General features: G+C 41.2%; 1 protein-coding gene across 1 annotated transcript in view; it reads left to right on the top strand.

Moving 5' to 3' along the window:
- LOC144770674 (IgGFc-binding protein-like) overlaps positions 1-26,915 on the top strand; it is a 334,107-nt gene that overhangs the window by 223,528 nt on the left and 83,664 nt on the right. Inside the window, exons 19-21 of the mRNA XM_078655389.1 lie at positions 4,000-4,199; positions 8,582-8,723; positions 16,566-16,897. Coding sequence (XP_078511515.1) covers positions 4,000-4,199; positions 8,582-8,723; positions 16,566-16,897 — 674 coding nt within the window. The remainder of the gene's footprint in view (positions 1-3,999; positions 4,200-8,581; positions 8,724-16,565; positions 16,898-26,915) is intronic.

The following is a 26,915-nucleotide window of genomic DNA, read 5'->3' as shown; positions in this document are numbered from 1 at the left end:
CTTAAAGTCTCCCAAAAGGCCAGTACAATTTTGAGTTCTGTAACTCCAAATCCCACTCAAGGCGTCCCACGCAAAGTCAGTTGGCTCCTTCTCCTGAGTCATCCAGTCAAAGAAGGGAGCTCTTAGGTGTATGTAAGTCAATGTCTGGGACCAACAGACTATCTACTAGATGCTCCCATGCTCTAGCCCCTTCAATTGCTCCACACCCTCTCTTCAAGTCCTGAAAAATACAGCACCCTCATGTCCTGCCCATTTAACCAGCTCATCTCGCCATTAAGTTGTCAGTTGTGGTCCTCCAGCAACTTACCAATCCATTGCCAATTGTTGTTTTGCTAGTATCAATGCCCGTGCTATAAATATAGTGGTAGTTTTTCACTTTTGTTGGGCGTGGATAACCCTTGCAGAGTGATATCATTGACACAGTCCACTACCGGTTCCCAGAACCGTGCTAATAAGGGGCAGGACCATGCCATATGGAACATTTCTGCCCAAGCTCTTGGACATACCACAGCAGCTGTCGCATAGAGCATATTGATCTTACCAGGTGTATGGTAAGCTCTGTGCAGAAAACAAAAGTTTATTAATTTGCCATTATTAGAGACAGCGGGCATGTGTGCTAAGATCTTCTCATAGTCTGTATAAGTAATCTGACCCTCTAAGTCTGTCTCCCATTTCCCTCTGAAGTCTGTGAGGGTAGTTAGGATGATATTATGTATAGCTATCTATCTGCTTGTTACTGCTTTTACCCGACCCGTTGTTGTACAGAGAAACTGACAGACTTGTTGCGTTGCAGTTTTAGAGTCTCCATTTTCCCAATGATTCCTAATAGTGGCAAACACTGTTCTGTGCAACAAACATTGGCCACCAGGAATACCGAATTCTTCCACCAATTCTTCAAATATGTGCAATTCACCATCCCAATACAGATCACCTATTGAATTTATCCCATTGGCAGTCCACCCCGATATACCCCGCCAATGCTCCCTCACGTGCCACTATCTTCAACGACCTCAGTGGCAGGCAGGCGTGGCTGGCATAGGTAAAAGAGGTAGGGTGATGGGGCGGGCGAGGTGGGTGGAAGTTGAAACATGATGACATAGGGTAAGTAAAATAGAAATAAAACAATTACAGTGCACTCGACGCATCACCGAGTTGGCGATGCGGCGAGTGCAAGGTATGTGATTCTATTATTTATTTTACTTTCCCTATCCAGTTGCTTGTCGACTTCCCCCCATGCCCCACTCCACTACTGTTACCTATGCCAGCCACGCCTGGTGGCAGGTCCGGTGAGCAGGGCACAGAGACATGGGCCCACTGTAGACAACGTCATCATCACTGCTATATCACCAAGAGCTCCAGAGAAACAGCGTGGTGACGCTGCCGAGGAACCAAGAGGACCTGCAATAAGTCCCACAAGTCTGGCGACAAACCACAGAACCCCCTTCAAGATTCTTCCTATACTAAATTCACTGATTGAACCATTGTAGTTGTGCTCCCAAGGAATAGGACTCTAAGTCTGGAGCAGGCAACCCACATTCCGCTACAGGGCACTCCAATTTAGTTAGCAACACCCTATGTCTACCTGTACTCCAGATCAGTTCCAACAGTAGGGATTCCAGGTCCAGGCTGGTGAGGCACCAACAGTGGCAGCTTAGAGCAAAAATAAAGGAGTCTCAGGAGCACCACTATCTTGGCCATAGCTATTCTACCAGGCACACATATTGGGAAAGTAGTCCAAAAGTTTATAATAGTTTGAAGTGCTCCAATAGCTGCCCCAACATTACCTTCCAATAGGTCTTGGTGATTATGATATATTTTATCTCCTAAATATTTCAACCATACAGTAATTCCAAGCGAGCCTGAGTAGGTTCTGAGGAAGGCAAAAAGTTTGGGTGTGACAATACCTATATATAAATACCTAATAACGTTTCTAAATTTGGGTCTCCCTAGAAAAGGCTGCAGCTTTCAGGCAGAGTTTATGTGAGCAAGAAAAATCAAAGCATTCACATACAAGGGATTGTGTCAACCATGTCCGGCGATTATAGGCTAGCAATTGGTTGGTCAATAGTTTTGTAACTGGCATTGGGAGAAGGACTTACTCTTTTTTTGTCTGCCTTTGTTTTGAGAGCTTTTATTTCATCCCACTCCAGCCATTGCTTTGTCGGCACAGTGTTAACATTTTTGATCAGCTCACAGTATGGCTTATGGCTGTTGGGTGGAGGCAGAATGTGGTAAAGAGCATCCAGAAAGCTTAAGCTAGAAATTATGGATAAACTACAGCACTGGTTATTATACTGCTGGAGTCAGCAAACTCTGTTTGATTGTGGAGTGAATCCAGTCATGTAAGATGGCTACTGAGTCAATGTGAGGACTAGCTTTGACCATCTTTGGTGAAGGAACTCCCTAACAATCCATTGGGAATCAGCATCCAGCTTGTTTCACAGTACTGCTTGGGAACAATATGCTGTCCACTTCCAGCTTCAGTCACCACTTCAGGGTCCACAGCAGGTCATCCTCAACCCTTCAAGTCCCTGATCTTCCTCCATAGTTTGGTGCACCAGAAAGGCAGGTGCTGCAGCCTCTCCAGATTCCAAGGCATTAGAGTCTGTGAAAACTGTGTGAAGCAGTCCACTGCTATCACCAACACCACCATGAGCGGAACTACTTAGACTACAACAATAAAGACCACCATTACCAACATCACAACACCAATATCACCTTTAGACAACCAAAAGAGTTTCCAGCAGCACCAGTAACATCAACACTCCCAGCATTAGCAACACCACCAATCATGAACCCAAGGCAACCAACACCCTAAATGCCACCATTACATGACATTACCACCACCGTTAACACTACCATTACAGTTACTACTACCAACACCATTATCACTATTACTACCACCACTATTGCTAACACCATCATTACTATCAGCTCTACTAACAGCACTACTATTACCATCATTACAACCACCACTATTGTAACCAGACCACTACCACCACCAGCACCACAATCACTACTGTTATCACCAACATTACAACCACCAGGACATCATCTCTGCCATTAGCACCACTATTGTCATTAGCATTGCCACCTCACCATTACCAGCCCAACTGCCATTTCCTCCCCCACCATTATTACCAGCCTTACAATTACATCACCACAGTTACCACAAGCACCATCACGACCGCTGCTGCTATCATCACCACCATCACTATTGCAATTATCTCTGCATTAGCACCACCATCATTCTTGCCACTAGCATCACCACTGTTATAAACATCATTACCACTACCACAACCGCCATTACCACTACCAATGTCATTACCACCACTCCCATTACTAGCACCTTTAACATTACCATCACAACCATTACTACACTAGCCTTTCCACATCACCCTCACTTTATTACGACCACAAATACTGCCACCTATAAGACAGCAATCATTGTCAGCACAGTACCAACACCACATTTAACAATACCTCTACTGAGACCACCACTGCCATTATGACCAGATTTACTGCCATCAACCCACTATCCCCACCAAAATCACCACTCTCATCACCACAACTACCACCGTCTCTAACACTACAAACGGCACTATCCCCTCCATCTACACCAGTACGACTATTGTAACCCCTACTACCACTACCACATCGCCACCATTACTACCAGCAATGGCCTTACTACAGTTTCTGTCAACACTACATTGTGTGCAAGATCGTTGTTTGTTTGATGTGAACATGAGTGTGAGAGATGTATGTTTTTTATCAGTAATGAAAAGAGGTTTGCTGTTTATTTTTTAAAGCTCTGTAACATATTCTTCCAAGTTCATCTATTGTTACTAACCTTTAACCCTTATTCTCTGTGACATATTTCTCCATTCTTCTGATCTCTGTGCTAACCTTATACAATGTCCATCAAACAAAGACTCCCTCCCACCACCACCAATGGGACTGTATGCATTTATAGTAAATAACTCTGCTCTTTGTTTCCAGCAATGGACTGTCCTGCAAACAGCACTTGCAACACCTGCTCCAACATCTGTGCTTCCAGCTGTTCTAGACTTGTTGATCCGTGGGACTGTCCAGAGGACTGCGCGGAAGGCTGTGATTGTGATGGGGACCTGCTCTTTGATGGACAACAGTGCGTGCCAATGGACATGTGTGGATGCTATGTACATGGAAGATACTACCCGGTAGGAAACAACTACAGTGATTATTTAACCTACATGACATACACACACACAAACAAGAAGATATCTGCTAAACCCCTTGGCAAATGAGAGCTTTGGAAGATTCTTTGTTTACTTTCAAAACTGCTGTCGACTAAATGCGGTGTACCACGGTGTCTAAAATCCTGATGTGGCCTCTAAAAAGTTGTCCAATATTCAAAGTTAAAATGCGGAATGTACAAGCATGCCTAAAAGCAACGACAGAGAAGATCCCCCCTTCTCATCTGCCTGGGCAGTCAAGAACCATACTACCCCGCTTGCTGGCAGGAAACGCTCTGTGTCTAGTACTGTGAAGCACCACAGGCAGTGGTTAATTTGTAGAAAAATAAGTGCTGGGGCTATTGTCAGGAGGCGGCCCGCTTCTCCTGTGAGTGCCGCCTAAAAAGAGCCACTGCTAACCATGAAATTGGGGAGAGGATGGGGTGTAACGGTTAGAGCTGCTGACTTAGAACTGGAGAACCAAGTTCGAGTCTCTGCGTGGGCTCAGCATCCTATGATTCTGGGCAAATCACTTAATCTCCTCAACTGAATGTCCTCAACTGGTGATTAAGTGCCGTTGCTGAGTATGGAAACCACTGGCTCAAATTAAGCAATGACCAGAGGTATGGCAGGTGGGAGCCTTGCACACAGTGATGTGTTGTTAGCCGTTTGTCCCAGGTTTTGTTGCGTTTTCAAGCTGGTCAACAAGGTCATAACACACTGCTACAGACAATTAATTACAAGTAAGCCAAAGAATGGCCCGTTAGCAATCTCACCCCCCCATGAATTACCAATACCGCAGTCAACATTGAGTTGGGTGGGAGTGGGTTGCCTGCATGTTTTACCCTATTTTTAGCTGTTCATCTCACAAAGACTAGACTGAGGGGGATAAACTCTCACCTGCAGTATTACTGTCCCCATCAGGGTTTTTGGAGCACTCTTAATGAGACCCTGAGACTGCTTCCTTGATACACTTACTCTGCTCTTCCTGCATGCTACAGTGTAACAAGCAGGCGATCTCCACACTTTTCCCAGCGGTGCAATGTAAAAGGATGGGGCCAACGTATGCCCTTTAAACGATAGAGGGAATCACAGCCCCAGCCTGTTACAGCTGCATGCAGATTACAGTATAAAGTGGAGGAGAACTGGCATGGACAGGAGTCATGCATCAGACTCTGCGTTCATCAAGATCTTGAAGCATAGCCTGGAAACACGAGCTCCCTTGCTATGTTAAGGAACTTGTGGTCAGTTCCTCTCTGTGGCAAGTTAAGTGTGCCAAGTAGACTTTGTTCCAATGGAGTTTCTTCTCATGGAGGTATAAATCAAAACTAAGGGCCTTATTTAGAGCTTGGCAGACAGGATACTCTGTTAAACGTGACTGATGTCCTGTCCGCTGTATAACAGGTACCGTAGGCTATAATGCATTTGTACGATGATGTAGGGGACATCTGCCATGTTCGATATGAGGTATCCCATCTGCAAAACTGTAAGGACCAAGGGTCTATCTGCTGGTATGTGCAGTGCATTGACTATAATGCACTTCTAAAATGGTGGACGGAATATTTGCCATGTTGGTGATGGAATATCTCGCCCGTAAACTGAAATGAGGCCCTAAATAGACCTATATAGAACAGGTGCTGGGTCGCCATGTGTATGTAACAGTTCTGTTGTTTTTATCTGAAGTGTTCTGCACATTGCTGAAATCTGGGTTATTAACACATTCTCATGGGGTTTTGTCCTCAGCATCATCACCCGCAGGAACAAGCGCAAAACGTGAACCAGTCCAAATTGTGCTCCTCTCCCATTTGACAGGCACAGAAAACCCTATGTACCAGCTTGAGCTCATTTTTTACAACCAAAAAGACCATTATGGTTGAAGCAGCCTGGGAGAGTCTTTGGCTCTAACTTAGTAAAAAGGTGGAGCTATTATAACCACACTGGTATACTCATTACTTTATCATGATGTTTCAGAAGCAATAGCCTATGGGGTTCAGTAATTGCAGGTAGTAGCCACCTCTGATGGTTAGAATGATTGTTGCATCACTCAAGTCATGTGGTTCATGGTAATGCTGGTCATCCCTTCTTTGATTAATGCGTCTTGTAGACACAAATTAGAGTAGATCATATCCACCACAGTGATGCCTTTGAAGAGCACAGAAAATTACATATTTTACTCCAACCTCTTATCATTTATTTGAAAATCAGATAATTTCGACGTAGTTGAGATAGGCTTTAATTATAGCTTCTCTAACGCAGTTAATCACAGCTTATTAATGCATCCTCCTATCTCATTCACTCGCATCGTATTTTGTTTTTTTCTTGCTAAATGGGCAAACTAATCAGATCTAGAATGCGCTGTAAATGCCATGATCATTCAGTGAGGCAGAGTTCTCTCCGTCATTCAAGCATTTGTTTCCTGAGTTTGTGCGAGGACCAGTGGTGTACAAACACGTAGAGTATCCTAGGACTATGTAATGTTCCCGATGTCCCAGTGTTGCTAGCTTCTGGTACATAACAGCCCCAACTTCTTGAGTGTGGCCCCTGTGCTATGTTCCTCAATATTAATAATGTGTGTGCTCACCTGTTACACTAAAACGAACTAAGGGCCTCATTTATATTTTTGTGGACTCCATTCCCGTTTGACCATGGGAATGGAGTACATTATTTCATCTCCGTGACGGAGGAACACCCCACCACATTAATAAATAACTGCCAAGCAGGTGGACATTTGTAAAGCAGTGAAAGTAACCCCTGTCACAGCAGTTCTTGTCAATGCCTCCTGCTGTTTGGTGCACACATACATCCCTGCAAAAAACATTGGGGCTCATTATGATGGCAGGAGGACCGCCACCACCAGGCCCGCGGAGCGGTCCTTCCGCCAACACTGAGCATTTTACCCACAGTCTAATTAGGATGGCGGTGGGTATCGTGGCGGACGTAAAGTTCGTCTGCTGCTTTTCCGCCGGAGTCAATAGCACTGATTGCCTGGCGGGCAGAGCAGGGCCACTAATATAGTGGCGGTGCCTAGCACCGTCCACCACATTAGGATGTTGGTCCACACTGATCTTTCCGTGGCGGCGATGCCACAATGGAAAGACTGGTGGGGATTGGGCTTGGGGAGCAGTTGCAGTCCCCCCTTGGGGGTTACTTGTCTCTGGACACCGGGTGGTGCCTCCCACTTAGTGCAGGGAAATGCCTTGCACGCTTTTTGACATTGCGTGCGGTGCTGCAGCCAGCAGCACCGCCTGCAATGTCACTAATAATTCATAAATAATATTTTAATAAATTATAACATGTTAGAAATGCATTCAAATAAAAAATTATAAATACATATATATATTAATATATATTATATATATATATATATATATATATATATATATATATATATATATATATATATATATTCACACATATATAAACATACACCTAAAAATATTCACACAATTCCCATAACTAATTTTACATAAAAATTATAATTACCAATTAATTATTACTAATTACCAACCAATTAATAATAAAGTTATTGCCACAATTAACAGTATAAAATATTATATCCATAATTATTAATTAATACAAAATGTGAAATAATTAATTATAATTAAATTATTTCTAACCCAATTCCCCTATAAACTCACAACCTGCTCTGGAACTAAAACGCAAAATGTACTTCAAATAAAATTAATAACATCTAAAAATGTAATACATATATTAAAAAACAAATGCAGTACGTAGACCAAAAAATAGAACACATACATTTAAAATACATAATAAAATACATAATACTAACAAAAAAAAACGATATTTTTAACAACTATATTTTTGCAACCGATATTAATGACTTCGATATTTTTTAAATTACATTAATGACTTTGATATTGTTGAAAACGATATTACTTACCTTAGACTCGATATTCTTTACCACGATATTCTGACAGTCAATATTTTTGTATCCCAATATTTTGCACTCAATATTGTGCGTCGAAATAAAAAAACTCCATATTCGAACTGTTTACCAAAGAATATATGATTGACTGGCTGACTGAATATGTATACTTAACTGTGACTGAGTTTATGTACGGCCAACATATAAATCGGGCCCTAAGTTTGTTCTATTAATGTTCACACTGCCTCCTGCTCATCCCATACCCAGTTCCATTACAATGGGTATAATGTAAGTTGATGGTGCATACCTCTGGCTATTTGTAATCACTTTTGGCTGTGTTTTCTATTTTGCTTCTTCGAATAAAATCAATAATAAATGTTCCCAATGTTGCCTCCACGTATCCCCCTCGCTTCTGTCTTGTGCCAGTCTCCTGTTCTTCAATACATCAACCTGACCCCAGCTACCCATGTTTCCTCCACAGCAGGGTGGAGTGATCCTGGCAGATGACTGCTCTAAATCCTGTACCTGCAGTCCTCTTGGTGGCCTGGTGTGTGAGGACCACAGCTGTGCCTATGAAGAGATGTGCACCAACGAAGATGGAGTCCTAATGTGCATCAACAAAGGTAAGGGCGCCTGGTATTTAGACCATCTCTCCCCCACAGCGCCCCCCTCCTTCCAACAACCTTCACTTCCCCTGAAATAGCAGAACTCAGCAATCCCTGTATTAGTTTGATTGTTTTAGTTCCTTTAGCATTCTGCGTATATTGGATGCTGCAATTATTTGTGTTTTGTTTTCTGTGGCTTTGAATCGTTGTCTAAATAGAAGCTTAAACTGAGCAGTAGTCGTCAACTATGGTCCCTATGACCATAACATTGCTTGGTAGATCATCAGTTGGACACCAAGAACTTAATGCTGAATTGATTGCTCTGATCACCGTTGTCAACATGTAACACTGTTTTCACCTCCGGTAATGATTATTATAAATGGCAATAAACATATGTTTAAAAAAAAATCAAAAAAACAAAGGTAAGGGGGGCTTATTTCTGTCAAAGTCCAAAAATTCAAGACCTTCATCCAATCAGGCATCTCAGAAGCTTTGGTGGGACCAGGGGCCAAAACATTTCTGGGTCCTTTCCTAGGCTTCTAAACTAAGAAGCGGCTAGTAAGTAAAAAATACATGTTCTGTAGCAAAGGTGAAAAAACTGTGTTTACCACCACATATGTAGGTTGTCATGTTAGCTGCATTAGGAGGGGACAAATAAGGCATTCTAGTTTTCTCTAAACATATTGAACTAGGAGAGTGGTTTTTCAAGAATGTGCGGGGGTTGGAGTAAAGAGCCCCGGCTGCCCTATACTTGTGACATCCCACCATACAGTACATGGAGACAAACTAGATGGCCAGGTCACTACGTAAGCCGCTGTGCCTAAGGCACCCAGATATGGAGCGGGCATGCGGTGATCAATGGCAATAATTGAGTGAGACAGTCAGATCCAACGATCGGAGCCATGTGAGTAACTTCATAATGGAGCAGTTAGCCCTACGTGTACATCCTGTCATAAAACCTCATGGTAGCTTTGGGAAGGGTAGAAATGTAATATCTATTGAAGATCATGCCTTATACTTCAGATGCCTCTGCACGCCTGATCCTCGACATCCCCCGCCGCAGCCACATCACACCCCACCTGAGAGACCTGCACTGGCTCCCAATCAACAAGAGGATAACCTTCAAGCTCCTCACCAACGCACACAAGGCACTCCACAACACCGGACCAGCATGCCTCAACAGCCGACTCAGCTTCTGCACCCCCACCCGCCAGCTGCGGTCTGCAGACCACGCCCTCGTCACCGTACCCCGTACCCAAAGAGCGACGGCCGGTGGCAATTCATTCTCCCACCTCGCAGCCAAAACGTGGAACACCCTCCCTATCCACCTACGGCAGACCGAAGACCTACTAACCTTCAGGAGACTCCTCAAGACCTGACTCTTCAAACAATAGCAGCATCCCCCTGCCACCCCTAGTGCCTTGAGACCCTCACGAGTATGTAGTGCGCTTTATAAATGCTATGATTGATTGATTGATACTTCTAGAAGAGCAGGAGTATGTGATCAGTTCTGTAGATGGAGATTTTGGTTTCTGGAAAAAAAGATTGGTGATTTTTATACTTCCTAAAGGAAGATCCTCACAGCTTCTCACAGCCATTTCCAAATATGTCTGTGCACTGCATAGCTATTTGGGCCCTCTCTGCTGAGCTTTAATCTCCAATCTAAATAAGCTGTTGCCTTTACATTGCATGTCTCTGTGCTCCTAATGAGTCACATCAGCCATTAATTGTGCGACTCAAACTGCGCTCCTTTACTTTCTACCTATTGGGGATGGGTCCAGTGTGTAAAATTCCCTATCACCCACACATTCCCATCATTCCATGCATGTAAAGTGCCTGACTTTATAATGGCAGCATGCTAGTTCTCTGATACTCATGCCTGATGGTTGAATTTCAGTCAATTTGTCAAGTGTTGTTCCTGATTCTCTTTATTTCCAAATGGCTAAGGAGCATCTCTCTCCAGCACCATCTCTTTTTGTTTGGACCTTGAATTTGTCCTTAGCAGTTCCCCCGTACTGGCGCAGTTTCTCTCAATTTGGGATTGGGCTAGGATCTAAGACCGCTGGACCATAGAATGAGGAATGGGCTGCAGGCGGGTAAACTGGGGTGAACCCACCAGGAAGGCTGATGCAGTCCTTTCAATGAAAACCCAATCAAAAGCTTGAAGCCCATCTGCCTGCCTATTTTATGATGTGTGCCTGTTTTCTCCACCATTCGGAACACGAAGGGGCTTATTTACAAGGCCCTAGTGCCACTTTTGCGTCATTTTTAACATGGGAAAAGTGACGAAAAATTGGCGCAAGGGCCTTGCAAATCTGCCCCAGAACTTTTAGGACAGTATTTTCTATTCCCATCAGTGCAATGGGGAAATAAAGTGCCTCCTCTCACTTGTGCCCACAAGAAAGAGTACATTCATTACTGTCTGTTTGCTCGTTTGTCAGTCACAGTGGAACGTCTTTGCTGTCCAAAGATGACAAATATTGCCATGTTCTGTTACCCTATAGAGGGTAGGGGAGCTGGCTGAATTCCAGTGTTGCTGCACACAGATTTGCAACAACTTTCAGGCCTTTGGTATTTGCCAATATTCGAAGGTAACCAAGGTCTTCCGGGCATATTATCAACGATTAGCAACAAATTTTTAATTGCTAAGCATCGCCGGAAATTATCGCAGAGATTTGCTATTAGCAAGGTTTATCTCCAAAGCGATAAATTTTCCGGCGATAGCGTGAAGATCGCTGAGAATACAGCGATATTCACGCATTAGCGACAAAATGGTCTTAGCCATGTTATCCACCTCCCATTGGATAACATGGCTAAGAACTGGTCTGAGCAGGTGTTAGTTTGCGAATATTTCCAACGCTACGCCTGCCTTGTTAATAGGCGATAGCGACGTTATTGACTGCTTTCAGTCGCTAATGGGTTGGGTACACCCACTTTGCATGTCATTAGCGATAAACATCGCTGACATGCAAAGCTGGCCCCAAACCACTCGCTATCGCCTAAAAGCTGTCGCTAACATCAGTTAGCGACAGCTTGCTAAATGGGAAATAGAATATAGAATTATTGCCTCTTAGCGGCCGAAAACGGCCGCTAAATCGGCGTTAATTGTCTATCGCCCCCCTTGGTAATATGCCCCTTCATTCGTTATTGCACCCGTTTTCTATTCCTGATGCTCTGTGATTTATTTCAGGTTAAAGCTTTTCTGATGCTCTGCACTGCCAGATGGTATTCTAAAAATGCCCATTTGAACCTCCAGTGGGGGCCTACATTCAACTTGGTTTTAGGTTTGCTAGAAGACATGCGGGAATGTATTTGTAAATATTTCCAAGTTTTATCAGTATTGATAGAATCAAAGATACTTGTTTACTCACATATGTTTATACTCTAGATTTTTATTTTCTACCTGGGGGTAGGAAACAAATAATGCTGGGTACCGCAAACTATTTTGCATTCAGAACAACCAGAATCGATGCTGGCCTACCAGAGCACACTAGCATATATATTCTATAAGTTATTCTGACGCAAAGTGTTTGGTTCCAACAAAGTCAAAATAAAATTTTCTTTGGCAATACTGAGTTACAACGACGTTTTACCAAGAGTAATGTGCAATCTAGTTGGGAAACATCTTCAATTAACCTTATCCTACTCAATCTTCCTAGTCGTTTGGGTGTCGTGGGGAGTCTGGCCTAAAGCACTCAGGGGCATATTACCAAGGGTGGCGATAGGCAATTATCGGCCGCTAAGCGGCGATAATTCTATCGCTCTATTAGCAAGGTGTCGCTAACTGATGTTAGCGACCGCTTTTAGGCGATAGTGAGCGGTTTGGGGCCCGCTTTGCATGTCAGCGATATTTATCGCTAATGACATGCAAAGTGGGCGTACCCAACCTGTTAGCCACTGAAAGCAGTCGCTAACATCGCTATCGCCTATTAGCAAGGCAGGCGTAGCGATGGAAATATTCCCGCTATCGCCAAAAACCAACGCCTGCTCAGACCAGTTCTTAGCCATGTTATCCAATGGGAGGTGGATAACATGGCTAAGAGCATTTCGTCGCTAATGCGTGAATATCGCACCCATAGGGGTGACATAGAGACTAAAGAGCATAGGGCTCAAGATGGACCCCTGCCGTACTCCCATACATACTGGCCTGCAGCACGCCGCCATCAAACCTGGATGCACTGTAGTGGACCGGTCTTTTAGATAATTGTTAAACCAGTCCAGGGCCTTCCCTTGAACCCCCATCTCCCAGAGCCGCCTTAACAAAATATCATGGGAGATGGTGTCAAAAGCGTCCGACAGGTCTAAAAGAACCAAAATAGCTGATTCCTTTTTATCTACGGCACATCTCATGTTGTCTACCATTTCAACTACCGCCATTTCGGTACTGTGTGCCGCTTGGAACCCAGATTGAGAAGAGTCAAGAAGTTTGTGACTTTCTAGATGGCTGGTAATTTGTTTATTTACCAGGGCTTCAAGGGCTTTCCCAAAATAAGGCAGAAGCGAGATGGGATGGTAATTACCTGGTTCACTGGCATCTAGGGTGGGCTTCTTAAGAATGGGTCTAAACTCCAAAGAGAAATTAAAAATCTCTATTAACCTTGGTATCATCTGGGGTGCTAATTTCCCAAAGATTCGAGGAGGAAGGGGATCTGAAGGGGAGCCAGATTTAATCTTAACAATAACTTCTGACACTTGATCACAAATTACTGATTGAAATTTAGTCAATGGAGGGATCAATGGTTGGCTATTCCTAACTAACTGCACATCAGTCTCTTTATCATGTGGAAAAGAACTATAAATAGCTTTTATTTTATCATCGAAGAAAAGAGATATTTTGTCAACCCAGACTTGTGTAGGGACAACGGAGGATTGAATAGCTTCAGGAGTTGTAAACTCTTGCAAGATTTTATATAACTCTTTACTGGAGTTGGCTGCATTCTCGATCCTCCCTGTTAAATGCATCTTTTTTGCCTTTTTCATATTATTCAAATATGAGCGATGGCTTTCTTGGTATTTAACTCGATCACTGGCTGTTTTTGGTTTTCTCCAGAGACGTTCAGCCGCTCTGTTAGACAGTTTTTCTTTTTCAAGTCCTGTAGTAAACCAGGGAGAAGGTTTCCTCTGGATTTTTATTCTTTAAAAAGGCGCTATTATATTCAGGGTCGATGTTAAAAAAAAAAACTATGCTGTGCAGGATCATTGGCTGCGGTGGACCTTTGTTTCAGGCTGCGGTGGGTGTATGTACATATGTGTATTGTTTGGCTGCACCTGGAATGGAAACAGATTCCTGATGGAGATGACAACAACGGTGTGATAGAGGGGAAAGCCTTTATAATGTGTTTCTATTACTGTGCAGCTAGTTGTGTCTTTAAGGTATGCACATCTGGCTGTGTGCATACCTTTAGCAGAGTGTGTCTGAGTCAGGAATGTGTGTGTCGCTGTGAGTGTTAGGAATCTATGACCATGTTAGCAACATGTCTGGATAAATGGGTGTAGAGTTGTGAGAGTTGGCAGAATACCCTGTTTGAGAAGAGTTTAGATGCAAACATTGTAAGGGGGTTCGCCATAAAAAGTGCGAGAGCAATTAGTACATACAGGCAAGAGCGGGGTCTCTGCAAATAAGTTAAAGGACATTTTGTGCTCACATATGAAAGGGCACTTTGGTGCATTCAGGTGAATTGGGTACTAGTGCACACAGGTGAAATGGTGAAATATAAACAAATCAGGAGTGCATACGTAATGGAGGCTAGGTGCCAATGGGCCACAAAGGATGTGTTGCTTACAGGATCGCAGGGGCTTTATTCACACAGGTAACAAGGGCTAAATCACCACATATGAAGGGAGTTTAAGTCAACAAAGGTCAGCCGAACCTTTGCTCACCCAGGTGAGAATGAACTTAGATGCACACAGGTTAGAGGGAGCTACGTGAAAGGGGTGAGGTGACGCCCGAAGACTCATTGTGACCAATTTAAATTTGAGCAGCTGAGGGTGGCTCTATGCAAACAGGTGAGAGCGGCTAAGTGCACACCGGCGAGCAAGTAAAATGCACTGATGAAGTCTAGATGTGTATAGGTGAGGAAATTCCATATGCACACCGGTGAGTACTATTAGGTGGATACAGATGATAGAAAGTTAAAATGGACACAGGGTGCACACATGAGATCAGGATAGGGGCACACAGGTGAGAGTGGCCTACGGGTACAGCCATGAGAAGGGCAATACAAGTACACCTATGTGCATACAGGCGAGATGTGTACAGTTCTACATATGTGACATGTCGATAGGTGTGCACATGGTTCAAACAAGCAAGATGTGGCTAGGTGCAAATGAGTTTTTTTTAAAATGATTAGTAGAGTGTCTCTTATTAATAAAGTACCAAGTCCTAATTCCATGTATGTACTACATAAATAAAGTAACACAATAAGACCATATCAGAGGTGTCCAAAACACATGTTCAGGCAGCCTAATGTATTTTAGATGTTTATGATAGCCACATAAAATAAATATACATGAAGTAACCGAATCTAAATGCAACTTATTTACAAAGTCAGTGCGAATTCAAAAAATCTGGCGAAGATCTAGCCACTGTGAACCTATGCTGGATACCCTTGATTCATATAAAAAACAAAAATTATAAATATTAGCAATCATTCAGATCAGTTAATAAACTAAACACACTGTTTTACAAACCATGCAATCACATATCATATGCACACAGACAGTTATGACAGCAGTAGGGCAGAGGATTGGAAATGGTAAGTGAGGTAAGTATCTGCATTTTTATCTGGTGGGACATTTGTGCCCAGAGTTGGTTCTGTGTGGTTGTGTACAGACTGGCTCTGATAAGGAGAACCTGCATACATGTACCACCCAAGTGCAGACCCTGTTTCATGATCTTGCTTCTACAGAACAGCATTGATCATATAGCATCATGCCTGCACATATATGCTGGGTTTGTTTTTGCATGTAGAGATTCTGTCTAGACTTATATGTGTGACGCTATGTCTAGTGATGGCTATTGTGATAGTGCTTTGAAAATGATGGTTATGGTTACCAAATGATGCCTGTCCCAGAGTATTTCAGGTTGTGACTGGGTATTTGATGCTATGTTCAGGAATAGGATGACTAGTTAGCCTACGGACATTTGTCTGCTGGCCTGTGATAGCTGTGCTCCTGGCTTTTCATAATTTTACCGCAGGATATTATCAAAGCAACCTGCTCAGAATAAGGCCTATATGTAAAATGCACTTTTATCTACTGTAGTATCCATTATCATTTGTTGTAGGGTTTTAATTTGAGTGATGTCACTTACAACAATACCATCTTGACCACAGATCTGGTAAGATCATTTCCTGTAATGTCAACAGAGTCACGTAACACATGATGTCACTTCCTGTGCCATCATCTAGGGGTCAAAGTCATAAAGGCATGTTGTATCACTTCTGCAGCTCCTAGCATTTGGGTAAATGAGCATCCATAAATGAGGGTTCACAGGGCCTATTTCCTTGCTACTGATTACGTAATGTTAAGGTATGCTAAGCAAATTTAAGAGATTACCTTAAATTACTTTGAAAATTCATTGCATGAATACAATGTACGAACACAGGGTGATTAACGTTGTATATTAAAAAATACTACATTCATGTGTAAAGTTTCTTAGGTTAATCTGGCAGCAAGTTGGATGGCATGCATAATCTCAGGATGTCCATTTGCAAAGACAGTCATACCCATGAAGTGAAGTGGACTGTCAACGCAAACAAGGTTTTCAAAACTGAAGCAGATCACACATTCAGGACTGAGGCCTCACAGTATGTATTCGCTCTAAGACTAATCTTGCTAAGACTTTGCTTTCTGTTGCAGATCCATGTAAATCTAAGAAGTGCCGTGCAAAGGAGGACTGCAAGTTGGTTGACGGGAAGGCCCAGTGTTTCCCGCAGTACACTGGCACCTGTTATGGATGGGGTGATCCACACATGGGCACCTACGATGGCAAAACGTATAGCTTCCAGGGTACTTGTTCTTACATCCTCTCTGAATACTATGGAAATGACACCACCTTAGTCCCATTCAGAGTTGTGGCAAAGAATGACCTTCGGGGAGGAGTCCAATCCGTATCATATGTGGCTGCAATACATACCACTATATATGGAATAGACATAATCATGAAAAAAACAGACTACCCTAAAATAAGAGTGAGTAATGAATCACATATATCTTACCCTGTTATTATACGTTATTATATGTCATATCATTGTGTAAGATGTTGGATGAGATTGTGTGAATAACTATTGCCTTTTTTGGGATCTATGTTCCAAAACTTCTCGGATACATTATCCTTCAGCTATTGGGAACAAGTAACTCTAGTTAAGAAGAGCTGTGTTAATGGTATAGAATTGGTTCCAACAAGCATCAAATAAGTCATATTACATAAATGGCAGTATGTCCCAGACAGGTGTGAGTTGGGTGTGAACTACGGACCAATTTACAAAGGTTCCTGAATCTAACTGGATTAGACGGCCCTTCGTCAAATTTGCACGGCCTGGAGCAAACACATACTGCGGGGCTCTTTGAATGCTACTCTCATTTTTTTAAGTTTCAAAAGAAAGTTTATTAGGAATGCAATAAGGAAATAGCATCAGGTGACAAGTAATAGTACACCAAAGTAAGTAATACTTAATGTATCTAACAGTGGCATCTCGGCTAGTGAATACATACAATGGATCAATAAATAAAAATAAATAAGCATATAAATAAATTGAGGTCACACTGAATTGATTAGAATTACAATTAAACAAATGAAGGGGTTTGAGAAACTGCCTGAATAGAAGGTTCTGGGGCAAAGAAGGTTCTAGCACTGTTATCCAAAAACACTGTAACCGAAGACCATAGAAGTAATCGTTTTTGCTTGAAAGACATGGGGAAAACAAAAGTTGCGTCAAGTCTATGGTTGTGACAAACAGACTACCACCAAGCCAAATATAAAGTTTAGAGGCATCTTTCCTATTTTTTGTCATTTACTGAAAAGCAGCAGCAATTAACAAATCGATAATTTGCGTTTATGATTTCGGTTTATTCTAACTGTTAGAAAGACTATCCAGAAAAATATTAGCAAACGACAGGGAAGCGTTAGTCATGAATATAGTGTTAATTTGGGACCATACTGCTTTCTAGAACTGCAGAACTTGTGAGCATGAAAAAAGTAGATGTGGAAGATCTGCTTGTGGTGATGCGCTAGACCAACATGTGTCTGGGGTATCAGAATGTATTTTGTGTAAAGAAGCTGGTGTTAGTTATCTATTATCGATAAAAAAGAGAGTTTGTGTAGTGTTTGCAGCTCTAGAAGATTTTCTAATCTTTGTCAAAATCTTATCCCAAACAGATATGGGCCACCGTATATTTAAATCAGTCTCCCAGCAACGTTCACCCTTAGTTTTGGATCTTTGTAAAAGTGGAAACGGTAAACAAGTGTAAAGGTTAGAAGTCTTCAGCGATTTGGAGATTATATTTAACCATGCGTGATCTAATGGTGAAGGAATCTGAGACAAGGAGTGAAAATGTAAATAGGAATTTAGCATAGCAGTACGTAGGAGTAAAAACTGATGTAAGAATGATGATGGTAAGTGGAAAAAGAGATTGTACTGTTGAGAAAGTAAGAAAAGTGTCATTTTCAAATAAATTATGTACCCATATAATGCCCTTATCTCTTCAGGTTCTCCAATAAATTGGTTTCCCCTTAATGCAGTTGCATTTATTGTGCCAAATGGGGGAGTTGAGAATTGTATTTATATCATGCAGTTCAACATGAAGGAGTCTATTCAGGATGTTACATGAATATTTAATGATCGGCGTATGTGAATTCTGCGGTTTCCTTGTAAAGAGAAGGGGGAAAGGAAGGAGCTTTCCAGGTCAACCCAAAGAGGCGATTCATGCAGGGGGGAGGGGAGGGGGGTTCGATACCCACTTGGATAATTGTTTCAAAGAAAAATAAATAATAAGAAGAGCCATTCATAATATAATCACCAAACACATACAATAAGATGCCATTAAGAGCGCAAACAAATGTGAAACTTAAGGAAAAGAACAAAGAGAAAAAGAGAGGGAAAAAAAGAATAGATAAACTGAGATAATCATTCCAATAAAAGATGAAAAAATAATAGAACAACAAAGGAAGTAATACGTCTGAAGAAGGAGAAGAGGAATGAAAAAGAGAGAGAAAGGAAGGTGAAGGAATGGAAAAAGTACATTGTACAATAGAGAAGGTACAATGAACATTCTTACAAAAAATCCAAAACACATATAAGGTGGGGGGAGATGGAGCCACATGGAAGGGTGACGACTCCAAACTTCAAGCGAGTGCGGGAAGGGGCGGGAAACAACAGGTGATACAATACAAGGGAAAAGACATCATAAAAGTGGAACCTGCAAAGAAGAGAAAGAAGATGATAAACAGATGAACATAAACAAGAACATTGGAACATTGACTACAATCAAGAGGAACAAATAGAAACATATAGAAACAACAACAGTAACCAAGCAGAAAACTCAATATTCAGAGGAGAGCTCAATCAAAAACATAACAGCAAGAGCTATTTGTTGATAAATGAGGATCATGCAGATGTATCCATGGAGTCCATGTGACAAGAATTAAGAAAGCTCTTCAATTTTAGAGGATCTTCATAAGTGGTAGTCTTATTATTGAATGTACCTTTAAAGAGGCATGGGTGAAAAAGGCCATAACGCGCTCCGATAGATTGAAGTTGGGGGTCTTATTACTAAAAAGTCTCTACGTCGATCTGCAGTGTGTTTTGATTAATTCTGAGAGAAAAACAAAGTATTACTAGCCCAAGAAACACGGTTTCCTACTCTAGCAAAAATTAAGGTAGCCTAGTGAAAATGACTTTTCTTGACCACCTCAGCAATAAGTAAATCTAAACGTAGGCCAGAGAGTCAGCAATATTTGAGATAGCTATCAATGGCCTACAGTTAAGAAGGATGAGGTGAATCCAGGGTGCAGGTATCACTTTATGATGGTGCATGAGGAAAAACTCGCTAAGCGAGATAGTGTAACATTACAGATTTCTTTTTTTTAAAGCTTCCAAGCGGTCAGCGCAATATAGCATTGTTTGGTTGAGGTATTACTGTAATGTAATGTAATGTAATGGTACTTGTATAGCGCATGAATCACCATAAGGCATCTCGGCGCTTGTACGAATACCGCTGAGGAACCCTTCCTGGCCTTTCCCTGTGAAGTGCCCACTCCTGGGCACCCCCAAGGTGAAGCCAGGCATCCCAGCGCTGTTGGGGCCGTTGTGGAGATTAAGCAAGCTATTGCCCAGAGTTGCAGAGTGGGACCCATGATTAGAATAGGCACCGAGGCGAGAAATATCAGGTCTGGGGAAATTGAGCCCAAGAGCCGCCGAGGCGGGAATTGAACCCTGGTCCCGGGCCAGACCTCTGCATCAGGGTCTGCCGCTCTAACCATTGAGCCACACTTCTCCACTCCACACTTCTTAACAGCAAAATCCTCACGTAGTATAAAATACAAAACAAAATGGCAGCCAGTTTTGTGAGGTAGGCACACCAACATCAAAAGCACAAAGAACAAGTCATAAGGAACATTACAGGTTTAACTTATTTCCTCCACAACATCTCCAACCCATGACAAGCGCTTTAGCATTATTCTCCGTGTCAGCGCTGGAAGTTAATGAGATGCGCATGCAGAAGAAAAATGTCTTGTAGTGGAACGGACAAAATAGCGTCTGAGTCGGTGTGGGAAACGCTTCGCTGTGAACAAAGTAAATAGCAGCTCTTATAGTTCACTTGAAGAGTTCAAAGGCATTTCAATCGAATCCTCCGCAGTTCCGACGTACATGCCTGGGTTTTGTGAAGCTGTTCATCCATCAGGACCCCAAACCCCTCCGCCGTCTCGGGAGAGTCAGGCGCTGGCAGCCATCCTCCTTGGGCACAAGCCACTCCCCCCCACTCTCATTCTTTTAGGGACACAAGAACTTAGTCCAACACAACACAAAACACTCCCCTGCAAACAAGCCATTAGTTTATGTATTAGCTATTCTGATGTAGCGTAATAGCAATCTAAGGCATTTAGGCACTTCACATCAAAATATGGAACCCATACAATGAACATTTTAAGACCATTAATCAGAAGCGGACAGGAAACACAATAAGTTAATTCAGAAGATGAGGGGTAAGGAATAAGGTGATGAATTGAAGGAGTACCAGATTAAAGGGAAGGGTTGCAGAGGAGCAGTGTTAGTCCAACAAAATACAGAATAGGTACATAATCTGAAGAAAAAAAGGGAAAGTAACAGAGTACCAAGTTGAGACTGCTGACCCAAAAAAGGTACCCAGTTGAATATTAGGATTTAAATTTGGCTCTGTAAAGCTGAGAGACTTTGTGGGAGGCGCCAGTGAAACAGAGAGAAGTAATCAAGTAAGTTGGATCTCATCTTGCATTTAAATAAGGGAAGAAAGAGCCGAAATTCAGTCTTGTTTGTTTTGAGAACTAAAATGTTTACTGGCATCTATTTGGGGTGCTCAAGCAAGATCAGAGGACTCAGATGTCCACAATAGTGCTGATTTTAGGGTAGAATTACCTAACACTTCTTATTGTCTGGTGATCATTTGCAGTATCTTGATGTATGGGTTGTATAGAGTGGGCTCAGGGTTGATCTCATATTCTTCAGAGATGAAGTTCCTACTCGTAACAATTGACGACCATTGGAGAAAAAGGATGAGTTCCATTTGATGACACATTCTTTGAAGCTCTGTGATGTTCAAAGGTTCTGAGTAAACGTTTCTGATCCGATGTCTGGAAAACTGCTGAAAAGTTTAGAACGATGACTAGATATGAGTTCCCACTATCAAGAATGCCGGAACGTCATCCAATACCTTTAGTGTTGCTGAAACACTGCTATGTTCAGTTTGGATGCATGATTGGAGAAGTGGGAGGTGTTGTTTCTTGTCGATGTTATTATTCAGCTGGTTGGCAACACAACATTCAGCTGCAATCTGATTCTTATTATAATTTGTAAATTATGTTTTATCTTTTTTTACATTCACATTATGCATTTCAAAATTGCCAAAAAATATCCACAACCACTGGCAAAGACAAACATCTGCTTAATCTGTTTTGCATGCACTCTTTTTTCAAGTGTGATTACAAAATACATTGATTACCATCTAGAAACCACATATCCATTATGGGTGGGGTGATTGTGCACAGTGTCAATAAGGTTCATGTCCTGTTGAAGAAAGAGTAAATTGTTACCCCCAGGCAAATACTGAAATGTAAAAAATTGAAATATATTGTGCCCAAAATATCCATTACAGAGTTTTGCATGTCGAGGAGATGGACAAAAGGGTGCAGCGTTCAAGGCATGCATCATTCGTTGAAAATCACAGCACACTTACCAACTTTATCTAACTAGGCCCATCTCATTAACAAACCCTCAGTCTCACCATAGTCTCAATAATATCCCTGATTTCTGCAAAACATGGTCCTACAATGGATCTTTTTGTGGCGCTGTTAGGGACTGGAATACTAAGAAACGTGAGCATTTATTGGTTTTGCTTCATTTATTATATGAGGATATGCAATAAAATAATTGTTACCTCAAATCAAATGTAAACATTTTCTCAGCCACAGATACAAACGCCTTGAGACAAGAAATATGACCAGACGAAAGAGACAAATTCGATACAGATAATTCATGAAAAACATTTATCTAAAGCCTTGTGTTGCATGGACAAGTCAAGAAAATATATTTCAATTCGGTTTTGATAGGAAGATTATCAAACCGAGTAGTCACACAGCACCAAAACAGAATATTATTAGACAGTTGGAAAGTCCTCTGTGGAGAGAAACAGGGTAAACTTTGAGGTTCAGTTATTAATCAAACAAACCAAAGCAAAGCTGAGCGGTTCAAATTCATCTTCAGTTAGATTTGGTCAAGTCTGATTTGCAGCACCATATGCCACACTAGGAGTCAGTTAACCGCTCAGCCGAAAGGTTATTTCCCTACACACTTTACCAGCCAGCAAAGTACAGGATTCGATGTCGAAGTTAGATATAGTTCAGCTCATAAAGTCTATTCCACCCAGTGTGGATGGAATGGGGCAATAGGAAAGATAATAGGGATCAAAAGTCTGTCCGACAGCATGCCAGGCAGGAAAGGAAAATGATAGCCAGCCCCAAATCCTCCTCTGAAGGGGGCAATTATACCTCCAATGTTCCAGGTTTACACCCCTTAACGTATCAATTCCATCAGTACATAGGGTTCTCCTTGGTCACTCATAGGGGGCTGTTGTGAGGTGATCAGTAAAACACACAAATCCGACAGAATTATTATATCCTTTTTGCAAATTTCATTAAGTTCTTTTAGGTTTATTTGTGTTTCCATTTCGTCATTTACATGGAAGTAGGTGGAGTTTGACTTTGTTTACAGTCTGTCTGTTACCAGGTGCCTTTCCCTCGGTTTACAACAATATTGTTACATTTATCTAGCGAATATGTTTCTTAGGGAGAAATTAATCTTTTTTTTATTAAATACAGAAAAGTAACTCTGCTGAAAGTTCACATAGAGTTTAGGTGACTGCCTCACATAATTTTACATTAACACAGAGATAAAATGGAAATTTAGCTGAATCACTATTGGTTAATTCTATTATAAATCACACATTTTCATATATGTATTTCAATTCTCTCCATTATAGCATTTACAATTTCTTTCAGGTACTACTTCCCAATATTAGGTACTACTAAAAAAAATCTAAAGCATGATGTGTGCGTTATCTTTTATCAATTCATATATTTATGTGTCACTCTCATTACACGTGTTATTGGTAGATGTCACAGATTCTCAGATTTGCACTATGTAAAATCTCTTTAGTTAAAATGATTTTTCAGTTCAATAACTTCATGAAGCATACATATATTTTCCGGGTGCGAAGCACTTTGACTGTTATTATCAGACAACTCTCTATGTTATTAATGATTTATTTTCTTACAACATGTAAATTACATTCATGTGTAGTTTCTCGTGTTATTTCTTTCATTTTGTGTACATTTTCATAACACCATTTGGAGCACTTTGCATGCTTTTATGATGCAGTATATATTCTCACGTTTTTCGAAATAGCAGGTTAACATGTCTTCATCAGGAAATATTTGTTGTAATGATCTTTTACAGGTGAGAATTGATAAAAGTAGACATTAAATAATATCTAAGCTCCATAAATTCCTCCCTTTGATGGCAAATCAAGCCATCACACAATCTTATCTTATCATTTGATCATATTCTGATGTCACTTTTAGAATGCAGCTGTCCTCATTAGTTACAACTAGCCTAATCCAAATTTTTCATGTTGTTATAGTATCCACATAGCTTATTTCCTAATTCAATTTCTGCTCTATTTCTTTTCTTTACTTTAGTTTCTTGTTCAACTCCTTTACGCTTACAATAACAATATATGATTATTATGATTAGTAAGCCCTTAGGGATAGTGGTGTGAGTAGTTTTCCAACTATACTTCCTCCCAGAGCTGCAAACCAAACACCCATAGATGATAATCCCTTCCCAATGGTTTCCCAAGCTCCATCAGCTTTTAACTCTGTTAGTTCTTTCCCTGAGTTAGTAATGTTGGTAATAAATCTCCACAAAGGTATATAAGTAAATATGTTGTAAATATAAAGCAAACCAGTTTTGTAAAACCATAGCTCAGATAGCAACCATCGCTGTATGCTAGACTTGATAGTGGCAATTCTTTCAAAAAAGTAGGAGTTAAGAGAATCACATAGGGTTTGAGAAGGGGGAGGTTTTGCCGTGACCCTATCTGGCTTAGATAGTTCATCCACTACAGCAAACATGTCCTTGGACTTATTAGCCTATTTTAAAATCTTGTTAGAAAAATAGTCAGCCTTAGTTTGTAAAATACATACCACTAAAGGGTTTGGCCCTCAATCAGTAAGGCAGGGCCGCATACTAGAAAACACCACAAGAAATGCCAATACTAATATGCAATCACTGCTACTTTCATTCAAAGATCACGTAAACTAGTTACTAAGATCTGAAAAACATGATTTAATTTCTTACATTTTTATTTTGTGTTTTGTTTAGTATAAAGTCCTTTGGAAATCTTTGTTTTGATACATACAAAACTTTTAAAATAATTGGACATACACTGAAATCACAACAAATTATAATAGACATACATATTACATAACGCGATACATTTTCAATACACATATACATCATATTGAAGAAAATGACATACAACACATGTATGGCTCAAGGTCTGTATAAATTTGCAACCACAATAAAATCAAAATACCTCTGGCTAGTGTCTTGCTCAGTTATATATCTAAATCATCTCAAAGGTAGTGGCTGAATAGTGACCCTACTACTCTCACTCTAATCATGTTATAAAAAGGAGAAATTGGTTTGTGAGCAAAAGTAGTAGCACATCAACATGAACAACTATTTGGCCTATGTAAAAACTGTAGACATGTTTCAAACCCAAATAAGTTTCTTGAGGGGTTCTCCTCAGGACACAGAACACTAGGAGAGCTCTGTCTTTAGTGGGTACTTCAATATCCTTGCTTATGAGAGCCACATTTCACATTCAAGTAATGATAGCCACCAATGGCACCAATTTGTGTGGAGAGATTCATTCACTTCACTCGCATCACTTCCGTTTTGGAAAATCAGCAATTTAACAAGATTTGGCAAACTTGCTGCGGTCCATCAAAGCGAGGCATCCATGTTTCCCAGATTGCAAGTCTACTTAAGAAAAATTGATGGATTAAATTTATGTTGTTACTGAGGTTTTCAAATGCAACTAGGGAGCTCCATTCTAACAATGTATTGGTGCGCATCTCAAATTCAGAAATCTTATGGCATTAAACTCAATTGACAGCCACGAAAATTGTTGTCCACCTGCTGTAAATGGAACCCCCAAATACTGTTTTCAATCATCTTTTGGAGGATCGCAAACTACACACCTTGATGATGACTGCAATATTTGGAATAACACAGCATGCCCCTAACACACTAAGATCAAGTATCTTTGGCTTCATAGTATGAAATCATTAAGCCAAGAAACATTCTTCCTCCATCTTAAGAGTATTGTTGTGTAGTAGCTGTCAATGGTATGAGCGACCCCTGCATATGCTCTATCAAGGATATACTTAATACGCATGCTTGCCTCATATGTATTCAGGCATTGATGGTAGATAACTTAACTCCTTGAAAAAAATGAAAGCATTCTCTTTGGTGCCAGAAACGACAAAATTCAGAGCTGCTCAAGCTATGAAACCGTCCCTTTAAGGAGTCACCACAAATTCTTTGGAACTCCCTCCCAAATCTCGTGAGAGCTCAAACCTCCATCGTGGCTTTCAGGAAACATCAGAAGATCCATTGGTTTTGGTGATATCTGGGTTAATCTCATGTCTATCCAACTGACTTCAGTCTTCTTGGAATATTCCCCATTTTAAAAAATAAAATAGAATCTACTCTCCAACTATCTACTATAACATTTGCGTATTATTGTATTCTTAATATCCTGGATCTCTTTTAGTTATTATTGTTAATTGATACATGGCTCTTGTGATCTTTTATTTGATTGTGAAGCACTCTACTGGTCCTGTGTGCAGACCAGCTCTAGGAAAAGGTTATCTAAATAAAAAGATTAATTAAGTTGTGTGCAGGAGAAACAGACCTTGGTCCTAAAGTAAGTTATGTAGGGTGCAAAGGGCACAAACAACAACAACTAAGCACTGGCTCTAAGCTCTAGAACAGGGACACTGCATCCAGCGCATCACCAAAATGAAGTTAAAGGATCCAAAGAAAGGGACAAGGCAGGAGTGCCACAAAGGAGCACCAAGAGGGCATTTGCTCCCCAGGTAAGCACTTCAAAAATACTTTTAGATGGATTTTGTGCAATTACCCTGGGCACTCTGGTTCAGTACCTATTGGATTCCTTGGACTGAATAGGGTCTTAAATGCTGGCACGGCCAAGTTCAGCAGAACAAGTCAGCAGAGCTTCAACAAGGTATCAACAAGGCTTCAACAAGGCATCAGGCTTAGTCTTAGCCTTGAAGAAGCAGACTGCAAGCTGCTCCATGGTAAAAAATGATTGCAAGCAGGATCCTAGCTCGCACTTTCTAAATGTAGCTCTATAAAGTGCTGGATC

Source organism: Lissotriton helveticus, chromosome 7, assembly GCF_964261635.1.
Source record: "Lissotriton helveticus chromosome 7, aLisHel1.1, whole genome shotgun sequence".
NCBI lineage: Eukaryota > Metazoa > Chordata > Amphibia > Caudata > Salamandridae > Lissotriton > Lissotriton helveticus.
The sequence above is the reverse complement of the archived record's forward strand: the minus strand, read 5'-3'. Positions and strand labels throughout refer to the sequence as shown.